This window comes from Chiloscyllium plagiosum, chromosome 39 (genome assembly GCF_004010195.1).
Source record: "Chiloscyllium plagiosum isolate BGI_BamShark_2017 chromosome 39, ASM401019v2, whole genome shotgun sequence".
Lineage (NCBI taxonomy): Eukaryota > Metazoa > Chordata > Chondrichthyes > Orectolobiformes > Hemiscylliidae > Chiloscyllium > Chiloscyllium plagiosum.
The window spans coordinates 19,173,839-19,188,689 of record NC_057748.1 but is presented as its reverse complement, the minus strand read 5'-3'; the positions used below and the strand labels follow the sequence as shown (position 1 = coordinate 19,188,689).

At 42.1% G+C, this 14,851-nt stretch overlaps 1 protein-coding gene across 1 annotated transcript; it reads right to left on the bottom strand.

The window, feature by feature from the left end:
* Nucleotides 1–13,427: 13,427 nt before the first annotated feature.
* LOC122542308 (histone H1.0-like) lies at nucleotides 13,428–14,474 on the bottom strand. The gene has a single exon (XM_043679923.1). The coding sequence runs from the start codon at nucleotides 14,339–14,341 to the stop codon at nucleotides 13,739–13,741; it is 603 nt and encodes a 200-aa protein (XP_043535858.1). The 5' UTR covers nucleotides 14,342–14,474; the 3' UTR covers nucleotides 13,428–13,738.
* Nucleotides 14,475–14,851: the final 377 nt, after the last annotated feature.

Sequence of the window (14,851 nt, the reverse complement as noted above, 5' to 3'; positions counted from 1 at the left end):
GTGCAATTATGCATTGTTCTTGAGCAGTCAGGTGACTGCCCACATTACTGTAAAATCAGACTATCAGCACAGGTGGAGACCATTCAGTTCTTCAGGATTGTGCAGAGTTTTTGAATGAGCAATCAATTAATTCCATTTGCATATTCCATTGCTGTAGCCCCAAAAACATTTACCCTTCTAGTATTTGTCCAATTCACTTTTCAAAATTTCTGTGTAATATGCTCCCATCACTCTTTCAAGCAGTGCATTCCAGTGTAATCATGGTTTCTCCATCTCTTCAGGTTATTTTGTCAATCACTCAGTATTCCCTAATTATTGACCCTCCTGTCACTAGAGACAGCTGCTTATTTCCTTCATTAGAACATGATATTGAGCAAGAGTCGAGTGTGTGGTGCTGGAAAAGCACAGCAGGTCAGGCAGCATCCGAGGAGCAGGAGAATTGAAGTTTCAGACATTAGTCCTTCATCAGGAATATTGAGCAACTCCTTTAAATTTCACCTAAGCCTTATCAGCCCTAAGGAGAACAATCCTAGATTTTCCAGTTTCTTCACATGCTTTATCCTGCCACCATTCTAGTAAATCTCTTCTACAGTCTTTTGAAGGCCTAAAGTGTAGTGTGCAAAATTCTCTTGCTGGAGCTTAGCTGATGATTTATAAATGTTTGGCATGATTTCCTTGCTTTCGTTCTCTATTCCTCTATGAAAAACCAACAATCACATATGTTTTTAACAGCATTCCTTCTTTGCCTGTTCTAAAATCCTCTTAAATTATTTTCATCTTAGTTTAAAAATTGTAGTTTGCAGTATCTGCCCTCTCCACAGATATGTCAGCATTTTATTTCTCATCCTGAATTGCCCTTAGTGGTGACCTGCCTTCTTGAAATGTGGCAGTTTACACAGTAAAGGTATACTCAGTGTTGTATTTTTGCTACTGTACAAGTTTGATACAATTGAGTAATTTGCTGTGTCCATTCAGGGGGAAGTGAGAGTCAACTGGAGTCCCATGCAAGTCAGACCAGGTAAGGATGGCAGATTTCCTCACCTGAAGGGAGTTAGCTTTTGACAGTCTCATTATCAGTATTACTGAAATTAGCATTTTATTTCAGGTTTATTAACTACATTTACATTCTGTCACTGCCATTTGATGAGAATTAGGTTTATGTTCTCAGGAGATTAGTCCCAGTCTCTCCATTACTAGTACATAACATTATCACTTCCAGATCACAGACATGGACCATACAACATCATCACACATCAGGATGAGATGCCAAAATTACACAGCTGGACCATACTTTGGGATCACACACACACAGACCATACACTGGGTTCATACACCCAGATCACATACCCGAATGACACACTGGGATCATACACCAGAATTACATGCCTGGATCATATGCTGGGATTACATGTCATGGATCATGTGTGGGATTACTTAGTGAAAGATGTTGGCCTGAGGAAGGGTCAGGTCTGATAAGAAATTTAGAGGAAAATTGGGAATTGCTGATTTCCTGTTTGTCACTTGATACATTTCCAGGAAAATTGTAAACAGAACACCACTACCTGCAATTATCACCTTAACTAGTGCGACCTATCACCAGAACCTCTGCAAATGCAATTTAAAAAGGTAAATGCAAACATTAGAAACACACATGGCTGCATCAGTCCCACAGGAGAAATAAATCAAGTAAACACCATAGATATTGACAGACTCCAAACTGCTGTATGGAAAATGAAGGTCTAAACAGGTAGAAGGAACAAAACGATCTAAGGGTATAGACAAATGGCTAAAATAGCAATATAGGATGCCAGGTGGTCATTATGAAAAATTTTAAAATCACAAAATGATGGGACTCATATCTGGTCTGTTAGAATTGAAAAACAAAGAAAGAAAAATGATAAAATTACATAGACACTTGGCTGAACAGCATGTGGACTACTGTTCAGGTATCCATATTAAAAATGGATATAAAGGCATTAAGGTGAGACACAATTAAAGTTGACAGGAAGGATACCAAACTGCAAGATCATAACCAACTGGGAAGGATAAAAGTGTCTAGGCTTTCATCTCTGGAACAGTAAAGACTGAAAGCTGAACTGACAGAGGTCTTTAAAATTTTCAAAGAGATTTGATTAGATTGTCACAGAAAAGGTGTTTCCACTTTCTGTGCAGAACAATGACCAAAATACAAGATAGTCAGTAATCAATTTGTTATGAACCAGACCAAGCCCACTCAAAATATATTATGAAGATAGCCTAGACCCTAACTTTTTCTTATTTTAAAAGTAAATGTAAGGCGTTGCATTCCAGATGCAATTCAATTGGTCCAACTACTCAACTTTAAGCAAAACACACTTTATTTTTACACTACAGTTAAAATACAGACAAAATAAATAAAAAGAATTGGCTTAACCATAATTATTGAAATACTTACCAAAATTATATACATTAAATACTCTAATTAACTGCTCCAATATAGTAACTTCCCATAAACACATCCTTGGCAAAGGCAAAGTCATTAAAATAGATTGTCTCAAATGCAATTCTAGCGGCAAGAAGAGAACCTCGGCTTTTAGCTGTAACAGAAAGAGAAATAAGGGCTTACACATCCAGAAACTAAAACAAAAAATCCTGGTTTTGTGGGAGCTTGACCCATCCATTCAGGCTGCTTCTAATGTACCAACTTCAAAATAAACCTGAAATAGCTTACTTTATCAGCTTTCAGCATGCTGCTCACCAACTCTGTCTCATTTTTCTTCATTAAAAAGAACAGGTTAAAATATGCCTCTTAAAGCCATAGTATCATCACAAGTTCAATAGAAGATTGTCAAGAAACTTGTTCACCCAGACAATGGTGAGAATCTGGAAACTGCTATCAGAGGGAGAGGTTGAGGTGAATATTGTCAGTGTTTTTAAGTAGCTAAAAGAAAACTGCAAGAGGAAGAAAGGAGTAAATGTAAGTGAGGGATGGGGGAGATGAATATATAGTCATAGAGATGTACAGCACAGAAACAGACCCTTCAGTCCTATTCATCCATGTCGAACAGATATTCTAAACTGATCTAGTCCCGTTTGCCAGCATTTGGCCCATATCCATAAAAACCCTTCCTATTCATATACCCACCCATATGCCTTTTAAATGTTGTAATTATACCCTCAAACACCACTTCCTCTGGCAGCTTTTTCCTTGCACGTACCAGCCTCTGCATGAAAAGGTTGCCCCTCAGGTCCCTTTAAATCTTTCCCGACTGACCTTGAACCCATGTCCTCAAGTTTTGGGCTCCCCTACCATGGGAAAAAGACCTTGGCTATTCTTCCTATCCATGCCCCTCATGATTTTATAAACCTCTATAAGGTCACCCCTCAGCCTCCAATATTCCAGGGGAAAAAGTCCCAGCCTGTTCAGCTTCTCAGTGTAGCTTAATCCCTCCAGTCCCTTTCAAGTTTAATATTTTTCATACAGCAGGTGAAAGGAGACTGTGTAAAGCTAAACACTGAATGACTCAACAGGATGGATGCAGGAAGAATGTTTACCATGTCCTGGGAACATGTAAAATCTGCAGACACAGTCTCAGAATAAGGAACATGCCATTTAGGACTGAGATGAAGAATTTCTTCGCTCAAAGATCAGTGAATCTTTGAAATCCTCTTTCCAAAAGAGTGGAGGTTCAATAATTTTGTATGTTCAAGTCAGAAATTGATAGATTTATGGATACTAATAAAATTAAGGGAAATAGGGATAATGCAACAAAATGCTATTGCCATGGATGATTAGCCACTGTGAATGTGAACACAGTGGTGAAGCAGGTTTAAGCTGAATGGTATACATATGTTGCTACCAGGATAGTGTAAAGAATGTTTATTTTTATTGAACTCATGTTAAACATAGGCAAGGAAACCTCCTAATGATCACCACACATCACCCATCCCCAAATTGGCTGATGAATCCATTCTCCACGATGTTAAACATGACATGATGAGAAGGACACAGAACACTCTGGACTTTTAAAAATTTGTTCATGGGATGTGGGTGTTGCTAGCTAAGTCAACATTTATTAGCCATCCCCTATTGTCCAGAGGGCAGTTAAGAGCCAACCCCATTGCCGTGGATTTGGAGTCACATGTAGGCCCAGATCAGATCTTCCCTAAAGGACATTAGTGAACCACGTGGGTTGTTCCCACAATCAACAATGGCTTCTTGACCATTACTAGACTCTTAATTCCAGATTTTTATTGAATTCAAATGACACCATCTGCCAAGGCATGATTCAAACTCAGATGCCCAAGACATTGCATGGGTCTCTGGATTAATCATTTAGCAGTAATAGCACTAGGCCATTGTCTCCCCTAAATGAGTGATTTTAACATCCACCAACAAGAGTGGCCTGGCAGCATCTCTGCAGGCCAAGCTGAGCAAATCCTAAAGGATACTGCTGCTAGACTGGATCTATCTTAGGTGATGATGGAGAAGGGAACAATTGCCTTCATCCTTATCAATCTGCTTGTTGCAGATGAATCTGTCCGCAACAATATCAGTAAGAATGACCACTGCACTGTCCTTGTGGAGACCAAGAGTCAAGAGTGTGGTGCTGGAAAAGCACAGCAGGTCAGGCAGAACCCGAGGGGCAGGAAAATCAACGTTTTGGGCAAAAGTTCTTCATCAGACAGGAAATGTCGATTTTCCTGCTCCTTGGATGCTGCCTGACCTGCTGTGCTTTTTCAGCACCACACTCTTGAACTCTAATCTCCAGCATCTGCAATACTCACTTTCGCCCTTGTAGAGACCTAGTCCTGTCTTCACAACGAGGATACACTTCGTCATGTTGTGTGGCACTATCACCATGCTAAATGGGATAGACTTCAAACAGATCTAGCAACTTAAGACTGGGTGTACTTGAGACCTTGTACCATCAGCAGCTAAAACATTGTTTCCAACATAACTTTCAGCCTAGTGGTCTGGCATGTTCCCCAGTCCACAATTACCATCAAGCCAAGGGATAACCCTAGTTCAATGCCGAGTGCAGGAGGTATGCTCGGATCAGCACCAGGCATACCTAAAAATGAGTGTCAACTTGGTGAGGCTACAATACAGGATTATGTGCATGCAGTCTACATATGCTGTTGCGAATGGTGTTGGACAATTAAACAATTCACTGGAGGAGGATGCTCCACAAATATCTCTACCCTCAATATTGGATGATTTCAGCACATCAGTACAGAGGATAAGACAGAAGCAATCTTCAACCAGAAATGCTGACTGGATGATTCATCTTGGTCTTTTGCAGAAGTGCCCAGAATCACAGATGCTAGTCTTCAGCAAATTCGATTCACTCCATGTGCTATCAAGAAAAGGCTGCAGGCACTGGATACTGCTCTGACAACATTCCAGCAATCATTCCGGCCTTTGCCACGCCCCTAGCCAAGCTGTTTCAGTAGTGTTACAACATCGGTATTTACCTGACAATGTGATAAATTACCCAGCTATGTCATGTATGAAAAAAGCAGGACAAATCCAACATACCAATTACTGTCCCACGTCTGATCTGGTTGGAGTCTCACCTGGCACAAAGGAAGATGGCTGTGATTGTTGGAGGTCAGTCAGCTCAGCTCTAAGACATCTCAGGGTAGTGTCCCAGGCTCAACCATCATCGGCCTCTTAATGAATTTTCTTCTGTCACATGAACAGAAGTGGGGATGTTCGCCAATGATTGCACAATCTACAGCACCATTCACAACTCCTCAGATACAGAAGCAGTCCATGACCAAATGCAGGATGACCTGAACAATATCCAAGTTTGGGCTGAGAAGTGGCAATATCATTCATGCCACATAAGCATCAGGCAATGACCATCTCCAACAGGACAGAATTCAACTATCGTCCCTTGACTTTCAATGATATTATCATCACCAAATCTTCCACAATAAACATACTGTGGATTAACATTGACCAGAAACTGAACTAGACTAGCCACATGAATTTTGTGACTACAAGAGCAGGTCAAACACTAGGAATAATGAAGTGAGTAACTCAACTAATTCTCCAGAGCCTGTCCACAATCTACAAGGCAAAGTGAGGAATGTGATGAAATACTCCATATGATGGATGTAGACAACTCTAACCACACCTATGAAGCTTGACACCATCCTGAACAAAGAGGCCCACTTGATTGGTAACACTTCCACGAACATCCAGTCTTTCTACCACTGACACTCATTGGCAGTAGAGTGTACCATCTGCAAGATGCACTGCAGAAAGTTATCAAGACTCCTCAGCACCTTCCAAACCCATGACCACTTCCAACCAGAAGGATAAGGATACCGATACATGGGACACTACCTCCTGCAAGCTACATCTCTATAATTTTATTGTGCTGCATGAACTTCCTAAGTCTATAGGCAGCTCACCAACACTGTCTCCATAGCAATTAGTGATGAGCAATAAATGCTGGCCCAGCCAGCGACATGTATATCCCATGAACATTTGAAAAGATATAGCAAATTGACCCAATTGAACTGTGCAGCTTCCAAATGTAGATGTCAATGCATCCACAGGCTGATTGATATTTGTGGACCTCCATGTGGCTGCATGTTCACCTCCAAGCCACTCACTGTTCTGTCTTGGAAATATATTGCTGTTCCTTCAGTGTCACTGGATCAAAATTCTGGAGCTGCCTCTTTAACCACATTGTGATCTACCTATCCCAGACAGATTGCAGCAGTTCAAGAAGGTAGCTCCTTACCTTCTTGTCAAGGGTAATAAGACGAACAATAAATGATGACATAAACAGCAATGCCACATAATATGAATGAATAAAAACAATGAAAAGTTGCTTGCCATCAAATACCAACCTAGATGCTACAAAATTGATTCCCATTACAAAAAGCAGAAAAACATGTGCAAGGCTAAGCTGCAAACTGGTCCCTTGTGACTACCCTTGAACTGTTTTTATCTAGTGAAGCCTAATTTTTTGCACATGCACATTTAGCAGGTGGCTTTCTGTGTGCCAGGCAATTTATCAAAATCATTGCACAAAATGAGGTTTTCTTTTGTGTCAGACATTTTTCAATTGGGTCAATTTGCTATATCTTTTCAAATGTTCATGGGATATACATGTCGCTGGCTGGGCCAGCATTTATTGCTCATCACTAATTGCTATGGAGACAGTGTTGGTGAGCTGCCTTCTTGAACTGCTGCAAACCATGTGGGGTAGGTACACTCACAAAGCCACTAGGGAATGAATTCTAACATTTTGACCCAATGACAGTGAAGGAACTGTTGCGATTCAGGATGATGGTGATTTGGAGGGGTACTTACAGCTTGTGATTCCCATCTATTATTTGTACCTTGTCTATCTGAGTGATAGAGGTCACAGATTTGGAATGGCTTGTTGAAAGAGGCTTGATGGGTTCTTGCAGTGCATCTGGTGAAGTGTTTCTATGCTGTAAATGGTCTGCAAACTTAAAATGCCACAAATTCCAGGCATTATAAAGATCTTGTAACCGGATATTGGTTCTACACTATGGCAACCACTTGATCCATATTTTCTTTTAAATTTTCTTCATTCTCCTCTGGTCTTGAAGGTTTTCAGTCAACTCAATCTGATCTTCCTACATCACCAGGCAGGTGGTCAGTATTTGTTCTCATATATAGCCCTTAACAGCTTAACATCTTAACATAACACCAAATTTCTGAGAAGCAAAATGCACAAGAAGGCCATTCATACATCATGCCTGTGCTGGCTTTTTGCAAAAAACCATCCAATTACACTGCTCCACCTGATCTTTCCCCAAAGTCGTGCACATATTTTCCCTTCAACTATTTGTCCAATTCCTTTTTCAAAATTTCTGTTGAAACTACTTCTGTTACTCTTTCAGACAGGATGTGGAAGAGCCAGTGTTGGACTTGGGTGGACAAAGTTAAAAATCAGACAACACCAGATTATAGTCCAACAAGTTTATTTGAAAGCACTAGATTTCTGAGTGCTGCTCCTTCATCAGGTGGTTGTGGAGTACAAGATCATGAGACACAGAATTTTATCCCCAGGCTGGTGAGGCTAAAACCAGGTGTTATCTCAACATAAAGGAAAGGCCTTCTAAGACCGAGATGAGGAGAAATTTCTTCACTCAGAGGATGGTGAATCTTTGGAATTATCTGTCTCAGAAGGCTGTGGAAGGTCAATCATTGAGCAGGTTCAAGACATAAATTGGTAGTTTTCTAGAGACTAATGACATCAAGACATGATAATGTTGTAGGAATTTGGTACTGAGGTGATGATTAACCACAATATAATGGAATGGCACAGCAGGCTTAATGGGCTGAATGGCCTACCTTGTTCCATATAATTTGCTAACCTTTAGTGACTAACTTACTTGAAAGTTTGTAAGTAGGTAACATTCTTGAAAAATCTAATCTAGAACGATTGCCAGATTAATCTGGCAACTGACAGTGGAAGCCAGACAGTAAATGATGCAATGCTGCAAATTTCTATTGCAGTTGTTGTTTTAGTTGTGAAAATTTGGACGCCTTGAGGCAAATGATGTTAACATTGGGAATTGGAATGCTTTTCCAGTTGAGATACCCAAGTTGGAATTTAATGTCTGGCATTGAAATTGATTTGGACTTGGGGGATGCATTTACTTAGGTAGAAGGGTGGAAACCATACCATCATTATGCCTGCCACCATTTACGACAATTACATCTCTGATGGGAAGACACTTGGATAGAAATTGCTGGAGAAATTCAGCATCTGTGGGAGGAAAGCAGCGCTAATATTTCAAGTCCAGTGATTCTCCATCAGAATTCTTTCTGCTGAGTTTCTCAAACAATTTGTTTTTGTTTCAGAGTTCCAGCAGCCAGCAATTCTTTGTTTTACTTTAGATACTTAGATAGCCTTGATATAATTTAGTAGAGTTTGGCAGGGGTGCCTGAGACCAAATAGAACGATGGAACATATGTCCATAAGACATAGGACAGAAGTAGACCATTCAGCCTATCAGTTAACTAGATCACAGCTGATCTGATAATTCTCAACTCCATTTTCTTGCCTTGTCCTAACACCCTTAATTCACTTACTGAATAAAAAGCTGTCTATCTCAACTTTAAATATACTTAACAAGCCAGCCTCAACAGCCCTCGACAGTAAAGATTTCCACAGATTCATGACCTTCTGAGAAGAAATTCCTCTTCATCTCTGTCTTAACTGGGTAATAGTTATATGTTAACATGATGATCATTTGTTAATTAAGGGATACGTGGGTGAGAACTGAGTATATAGAAGAAACAGGGAGTGGAGTGCATCATTTCTCCCTCCAACTCTATTTTGATTTAGTCCCTACCCTCCCCTTCACTGTTTGATCACACAGCACATTAAGGGATACGTGGGTGAGAACTGAGTATATAGAAGAAACAAATAATCAGCCCAGTAGAGTTTTATGATGTGTAAATTGGAATAAAACTCTGAACAAGAAAAATGTATGCCTGGTCTCCATCTGACCAACTTTTAAATTCTGGTATTATCCTCTGGTGGGAACAAGCCTTCCCACTCCAACATCAGTTTAGACCCTTGATTGGGCAATTAACTGCGTACTTAAGGACCTCATTCTGTTATTGCTGGTTGAATACCAGCAGCAGATGAGGGGCTTACCATGCAGGAAGCCTGAAAGGCAAAGCCCTATCATCTCAGGTGGGGTTGTGGCTTGTTTGAAGGCACTCAATGCCTGTTCAAAGAAATGTGTATCAGGAAGAATGAGGGTGTCCCACTGACAGAATTCCTTCTGTAATATGCTGTTAGTAATCTTATCCCAATCTCCTGTGACCCTGGCACCACACAACCTGTCTTGCCTTCACTCATCTGAGGTGTGGAATCCTTGTCAGTCCTATGACCCAGTGGATTTGTCAACAGCAGCTGCCATCATTGCCGCCGACACTTGATGCAATGAAGTGATGTAAGCTTCTGATTTGGGGGCAGTTCTTGTGAGGGTTGGGGTAAACCAGTTCTGTGGTCCTTGATTCTGGAGAAGGCCTGTTTCTAGCCACTGGCCTTAAAATCTAGTAAGGTCTCGCAGAGGTGTCTGAGACCAAATGGAACTATGGAATATACAAGACCATAAGACAGAGAACCGAAGTAGACCATTCAGCTTATCAAGTCTGCTCCACCATTCAATGTGACCTGGGAATCTCATTAACTCACCACTCTCACTTCCTTCATTAACTATTATCTTCAGTTTCAGCATCAAGCATACCTGGGTATAGTTCAGCTAAATGCAGTGTGTAGTTCCCTTTACTCTGTCCTGATGATCTGCCTCAATCCCTGTGTCTAAAACGTGGCCCTCATTTATTAGTCTGATATGCTTTTACCTTCCTAGTTATCTTTTGGCTTCTTTCTTTGAGATTAACAATTAACTTTTGTTAAAGGAGGCCATTCAGCTACTTGAGTGTGTTCCTCTATAGAATCCGGTCATGGCTTAACATCTTTACCCTAGCAAAACTCTGAGTCAAAAGGTGTGGTGCTGGAAAAGCACAGCAGGTCAGGCAGCATTCAAGGAGCAGGAGAATCAATGTTTCGGGCTAAGGTCTTCATATTATACCCGAAACATCGACTCTCCTGCTCCTTGGATACTGTCTGACTTACTGTGCTGTTTCAGCACCATACCTTCTGACTCTGATTCCCTAGTATCTGCAGTCCTCACTTTCTCCTAGCAAACCACTGTCAATTTCAGTTTCTCAATGAGCTCCACTTTCAGAAACAATCCCACAACAAGGGATCGGGTATTCAGGACTGAGGGGAGGAAAATGATTTCACCAAAAAATTTGTGAATCTTTGGAATTCTGTACCCCCCATTTAGCATCAGCTGCTCAGGCTTCAGACAAGTCGAAGACTGGATTTGTAGGCACTAAAGAAATTAAGTGATTTGAGTTTGAATGGTCAAACAGCTTCACTTGCTCCTTTTCATCAAGTTCTTTTTGGGGCAAAGAGTTCCAGATTTTCATTCCCCTTTGTGTAAGGAAGTGCTTCCTGACACCATCCCTCAACAGTCTGATATGAAGTTTGAAGTTCTGCTTTAGTGTTCTTGACTCCACCATCTGCTCCCACCTCCCCCCACTCCCAACCACCACCCCAACTTTCTACCCTTCCATCCCATCTGAGGAAACAGTTCTAATTGATTTTTTTAAATCATCTTACACACCTCAACTCGATAACCTCCCATACCAAATGGAACATAGCAGAGAGGGTCACCCTTGTCCATTCAGAACTGAGTCAAAATTGTACCAGTGATCTAATATGGAAGCCAGACAACCTTAAAGGAGGCTTTCATCCTTCCAGTTGGGTTTGTTTTGAATGTTATTTGTAAAGTTAACTACCATTCCAGTTTATTCTGCTGCCAGTTCCACTGAATTTTCAAAGTTAATCAAGAGCTGGTAGAGATTGTGAAGATATTGCTGACCACTAAGTCTATACAGGAGACAGGAGAATTTTGCCATATCCTCTCATTTTCTCAATTCCATGAATGTATCTAAGACTGAACAGGACCAGCTATTTAAATACTCATCTTTACAACAGCAGGTCAGAGTATGAGAATTCTGTGGTGAGTAGCTCAACTCCTGTCTCTCCAAAGACTGCTCACCATCTACAAGGTATAAGTTGGAAGTTTGTTGTGACATATTTCACTTGTCTGGTTGAGTGTACCTCCAACATTCAAGAGACTTGACACCATCCAAGATAAAGCAGCCCACTTGATTGGCACCATATCCATCACCTTCAACTTTTAATCCCTCCTGAATATCCACAAGATGTACTGCAGCAACTCAGTTGAGCCTCCTTTGACAGTACCTTCCAAATGTACAAGCTCTACCGTCTAGAAGGATGAGAGCAGCAGATAAATGGAAACATCATCGCCTGCAAGTTCTCCTTTAAGACACTCAGCATTCTGACTTTAAAATATATCACCATTCCTTCACTGCCATTGGGTCAAAACTCTTGAAATCCCTTTCTTGCACACTGTAGTTGTACCTATCTCAATGGACTGCACTAGTTCAAAAAGGCAGCTCAACACCAGCTTCATCAGGGCAATTATGTACATGTACCAAATGCTGGCTTAGCCAGTAACAGCCATTCCAAATGTAGGTTTTCTCGCTGAGCTGGAAGGTTCGTTTTCAGATGTTTCATCACCATACGAGGTAATATCTTCAGTGAGCCTCTGGATGAAGTAACAGCCATATCCTGTGAACTTTTTCTTGAAAAAAAAATGCTTGAATAATGAATCTGTGGAAGATTTTGGTGGAATTGGCATCCACTACCATAATAGTTAGCTCATAAATTGAAACAAAGAAGCAAGAGGCCATTCTATGAGATTATGACTAGTCTATATCACATCTCCATTTACCCACCTTTCGTCTATCTCCCTTTATAGCTTCCCCAATCAACCACAATAATGAAAGCATCAATTGATCCTGTCCACATTTTAGGTAGCCCTAAACTGATTTCTCCCCAGTAATATGTTGAAGGCCCACTCCTCCACCTAATGCTTTACTGTCCAGAACAGAACAAGAAACAAGGAATTCCAGGACACTTATTCCATTACGGAGATCCAGCTGCATTGAAGGCGAGAGTTGATAAAATGTGGAGCTGGAAATACACAGCAGGTCAAGCAGCATTGGAATATATTAGAAAAATAAATAAATAGCAAAATAAAAAGTTTGGATAGCATGAAAAGAAAAAACTCCTGAAAAAACTTTAATGAAGACAAAGTCCAATTAGTCAATTCCATGACTCTGGGCTCAAGAACCGCCCCTCCCCCCACAACCACATTGCAATTGGGCTGAACCCATCACAATGCAGAAGAAAATACTGCATGGAGTCACAGACTGATGCCAACGAAAACAGCCACTGAAGCCACCAAAAGGAGTCCCAGGCCTGGCTGGACCAACCATGCTGCCATGAAGACACTGCAGAAGCCTCAAGGAAACCTGGATCCCAGGCCTGGACCCACCTTATCTTCAGCCAACGCTGAAGCAGCCATGATGAATGACTAGATCCACACTGCATTCTCCATTGCAGCAGCTTCTTGCACCCTCCTTCCTCACCTGAAGCCACCAAAAGGTAAGATGAACTTGAATGTTAGAAAAAAAAGTATGTGGTAGGCTAGGTGATAAGAAGCAAACAGACCAGCTTCCTACCCTGCTGCCACCACCTTTGCATCTGATTTAAATACCTCTTCCCCTCACTGAATAAATGCTCCATCTTGAGGCGACCCCTCCTTCTTTGCTATGCCTGGAAGACTAAGAAGGGAGAGTAAATAGCATTGAGTTCCAGTTCAATCAATCATCCCACAGCAAGTTAATGCTGGATGGAAGTTGGAACAGAAAGGAAACTGCAAATCTATAAAAGGATGTTAACTGCTGAATTAATCAGACATCAGACAAATCATCCAAGTTAATTTTTTTTATTTGAAACTCAAGGACGGCAATTGGATTCATAAGAAAATTCTTTTCATATGCATGGGTTCAACTCAACTGACAGATGTTTGTACATAAAAAACATGAAATCAGCTTGAAAATTACTACAAAGTACAGCAAATTTCAGCCATGTTAGTATTACCACATTCATGATGAGAAAAGCTCTATTTTTTTCGCTAACTCCTAGCAGTAAGGTCAACCAAAGTTTCATAGAAAAAAAATTAAAACAACTATTTACAGAAATGGCTAAAAGTCTGTGTGACTACAGTTTAATGGAATCTGTCACTTCTTTTTGGATGCTGATTTCTTTGCATTGCTTTTTGCTGTCTGTTTGTTAGTTTTCGCCTGCTTCATCTTCCTCTTCACCAGTTTCGCTTTCACAGGTTTTGCCTTTGCCGATTTTGCTTTCTTTAAGCCTTTGGACTGCACTGGTTTCTTCACTTGCTTCTTCACTGGCTTCTTTACCTTGACCTTCTTGGATTTGGCCAAGGGCTTGGCCACTTTCTTGGGCTTGACCACCTTCTTAGGCGAAGCGCTCTTCTTGACTGGCCTCTTGGCCTTCTTCACAGCTGCCACCGACTTTCTCGGCTCCTCGCCCTTTGACAGTTTGAAGGAGCCTGAGGCCCCAACCCCCTTGGTCTTCTCCAGCACACCGTTGGTCACCAGTTTGACAAGCCACAGCTTGATCTGGCTGTCGGCATTCTCTGCCAGCTTGTACTGGCTCTTGACCTGCTTCTGGATGGCTTGCCTGGACAGTCCGGTGCGGCTGCTGGACCCCGTGATGACAGAGATGATCATCTCGGAGTACTTGGGGTGGTTGGCAGGCTTCTTAGGTGACTTGCTGCGCTTGGGCTTGGCAGCTGTGGTGGCTGAGCTCTCAGTCATGGTCTTGGTGCCTTCTTTCTCCAGGGAGACAGAGAAATGGGTGGGGGCAGGGAGGGGTTGGGTACAGGCCTGTATTTGTGGATCCCTGGCTAGCACACACTGGATGCTCTCCAGTCCCTTCTGGATCTGCAGCTCTCGCTGACGCTAGGAATTTGTAGGCTCGGCGCGGACCTGATTGAGAACAACAACTCTTGGCAGCAAATGGGGGAGGCAGAGATGGCCAACTCTTCTCGCATCTGTGTTTCTTCCACCGCCAAAATCGACCAGCTGGGGCCCTTGCCGTCGCTCCCGGGACCCGGCACCCTCTCGCCCGGCCTCTCCGATCCTCGCTCTCGGTTCCCGGCCGCCCAGAGCCGGTCGGAGACGGTCTCCGGCGCCGGGTTCGGGCGGAAAGCCGGTCGGGTGGCGGGCGGCGGCGGGTGAAATCGCCCTTTCGGCGGCGACAGGCGGCGAGCGCGGAAGGCCACCGGCCCGAGACCGGCCTCTCCTGGAAGAGCGGGGCCCGGGCCA

Coding starts and splice junctions, on each gene's coding strand:
- LOC122542308 (XM_043679923.1), bottom strand. CDS start 14,341: ATGACTGAGAGCTCAGCCACCACAGCTGCCAAGCCCAAGCGCAGCAAG.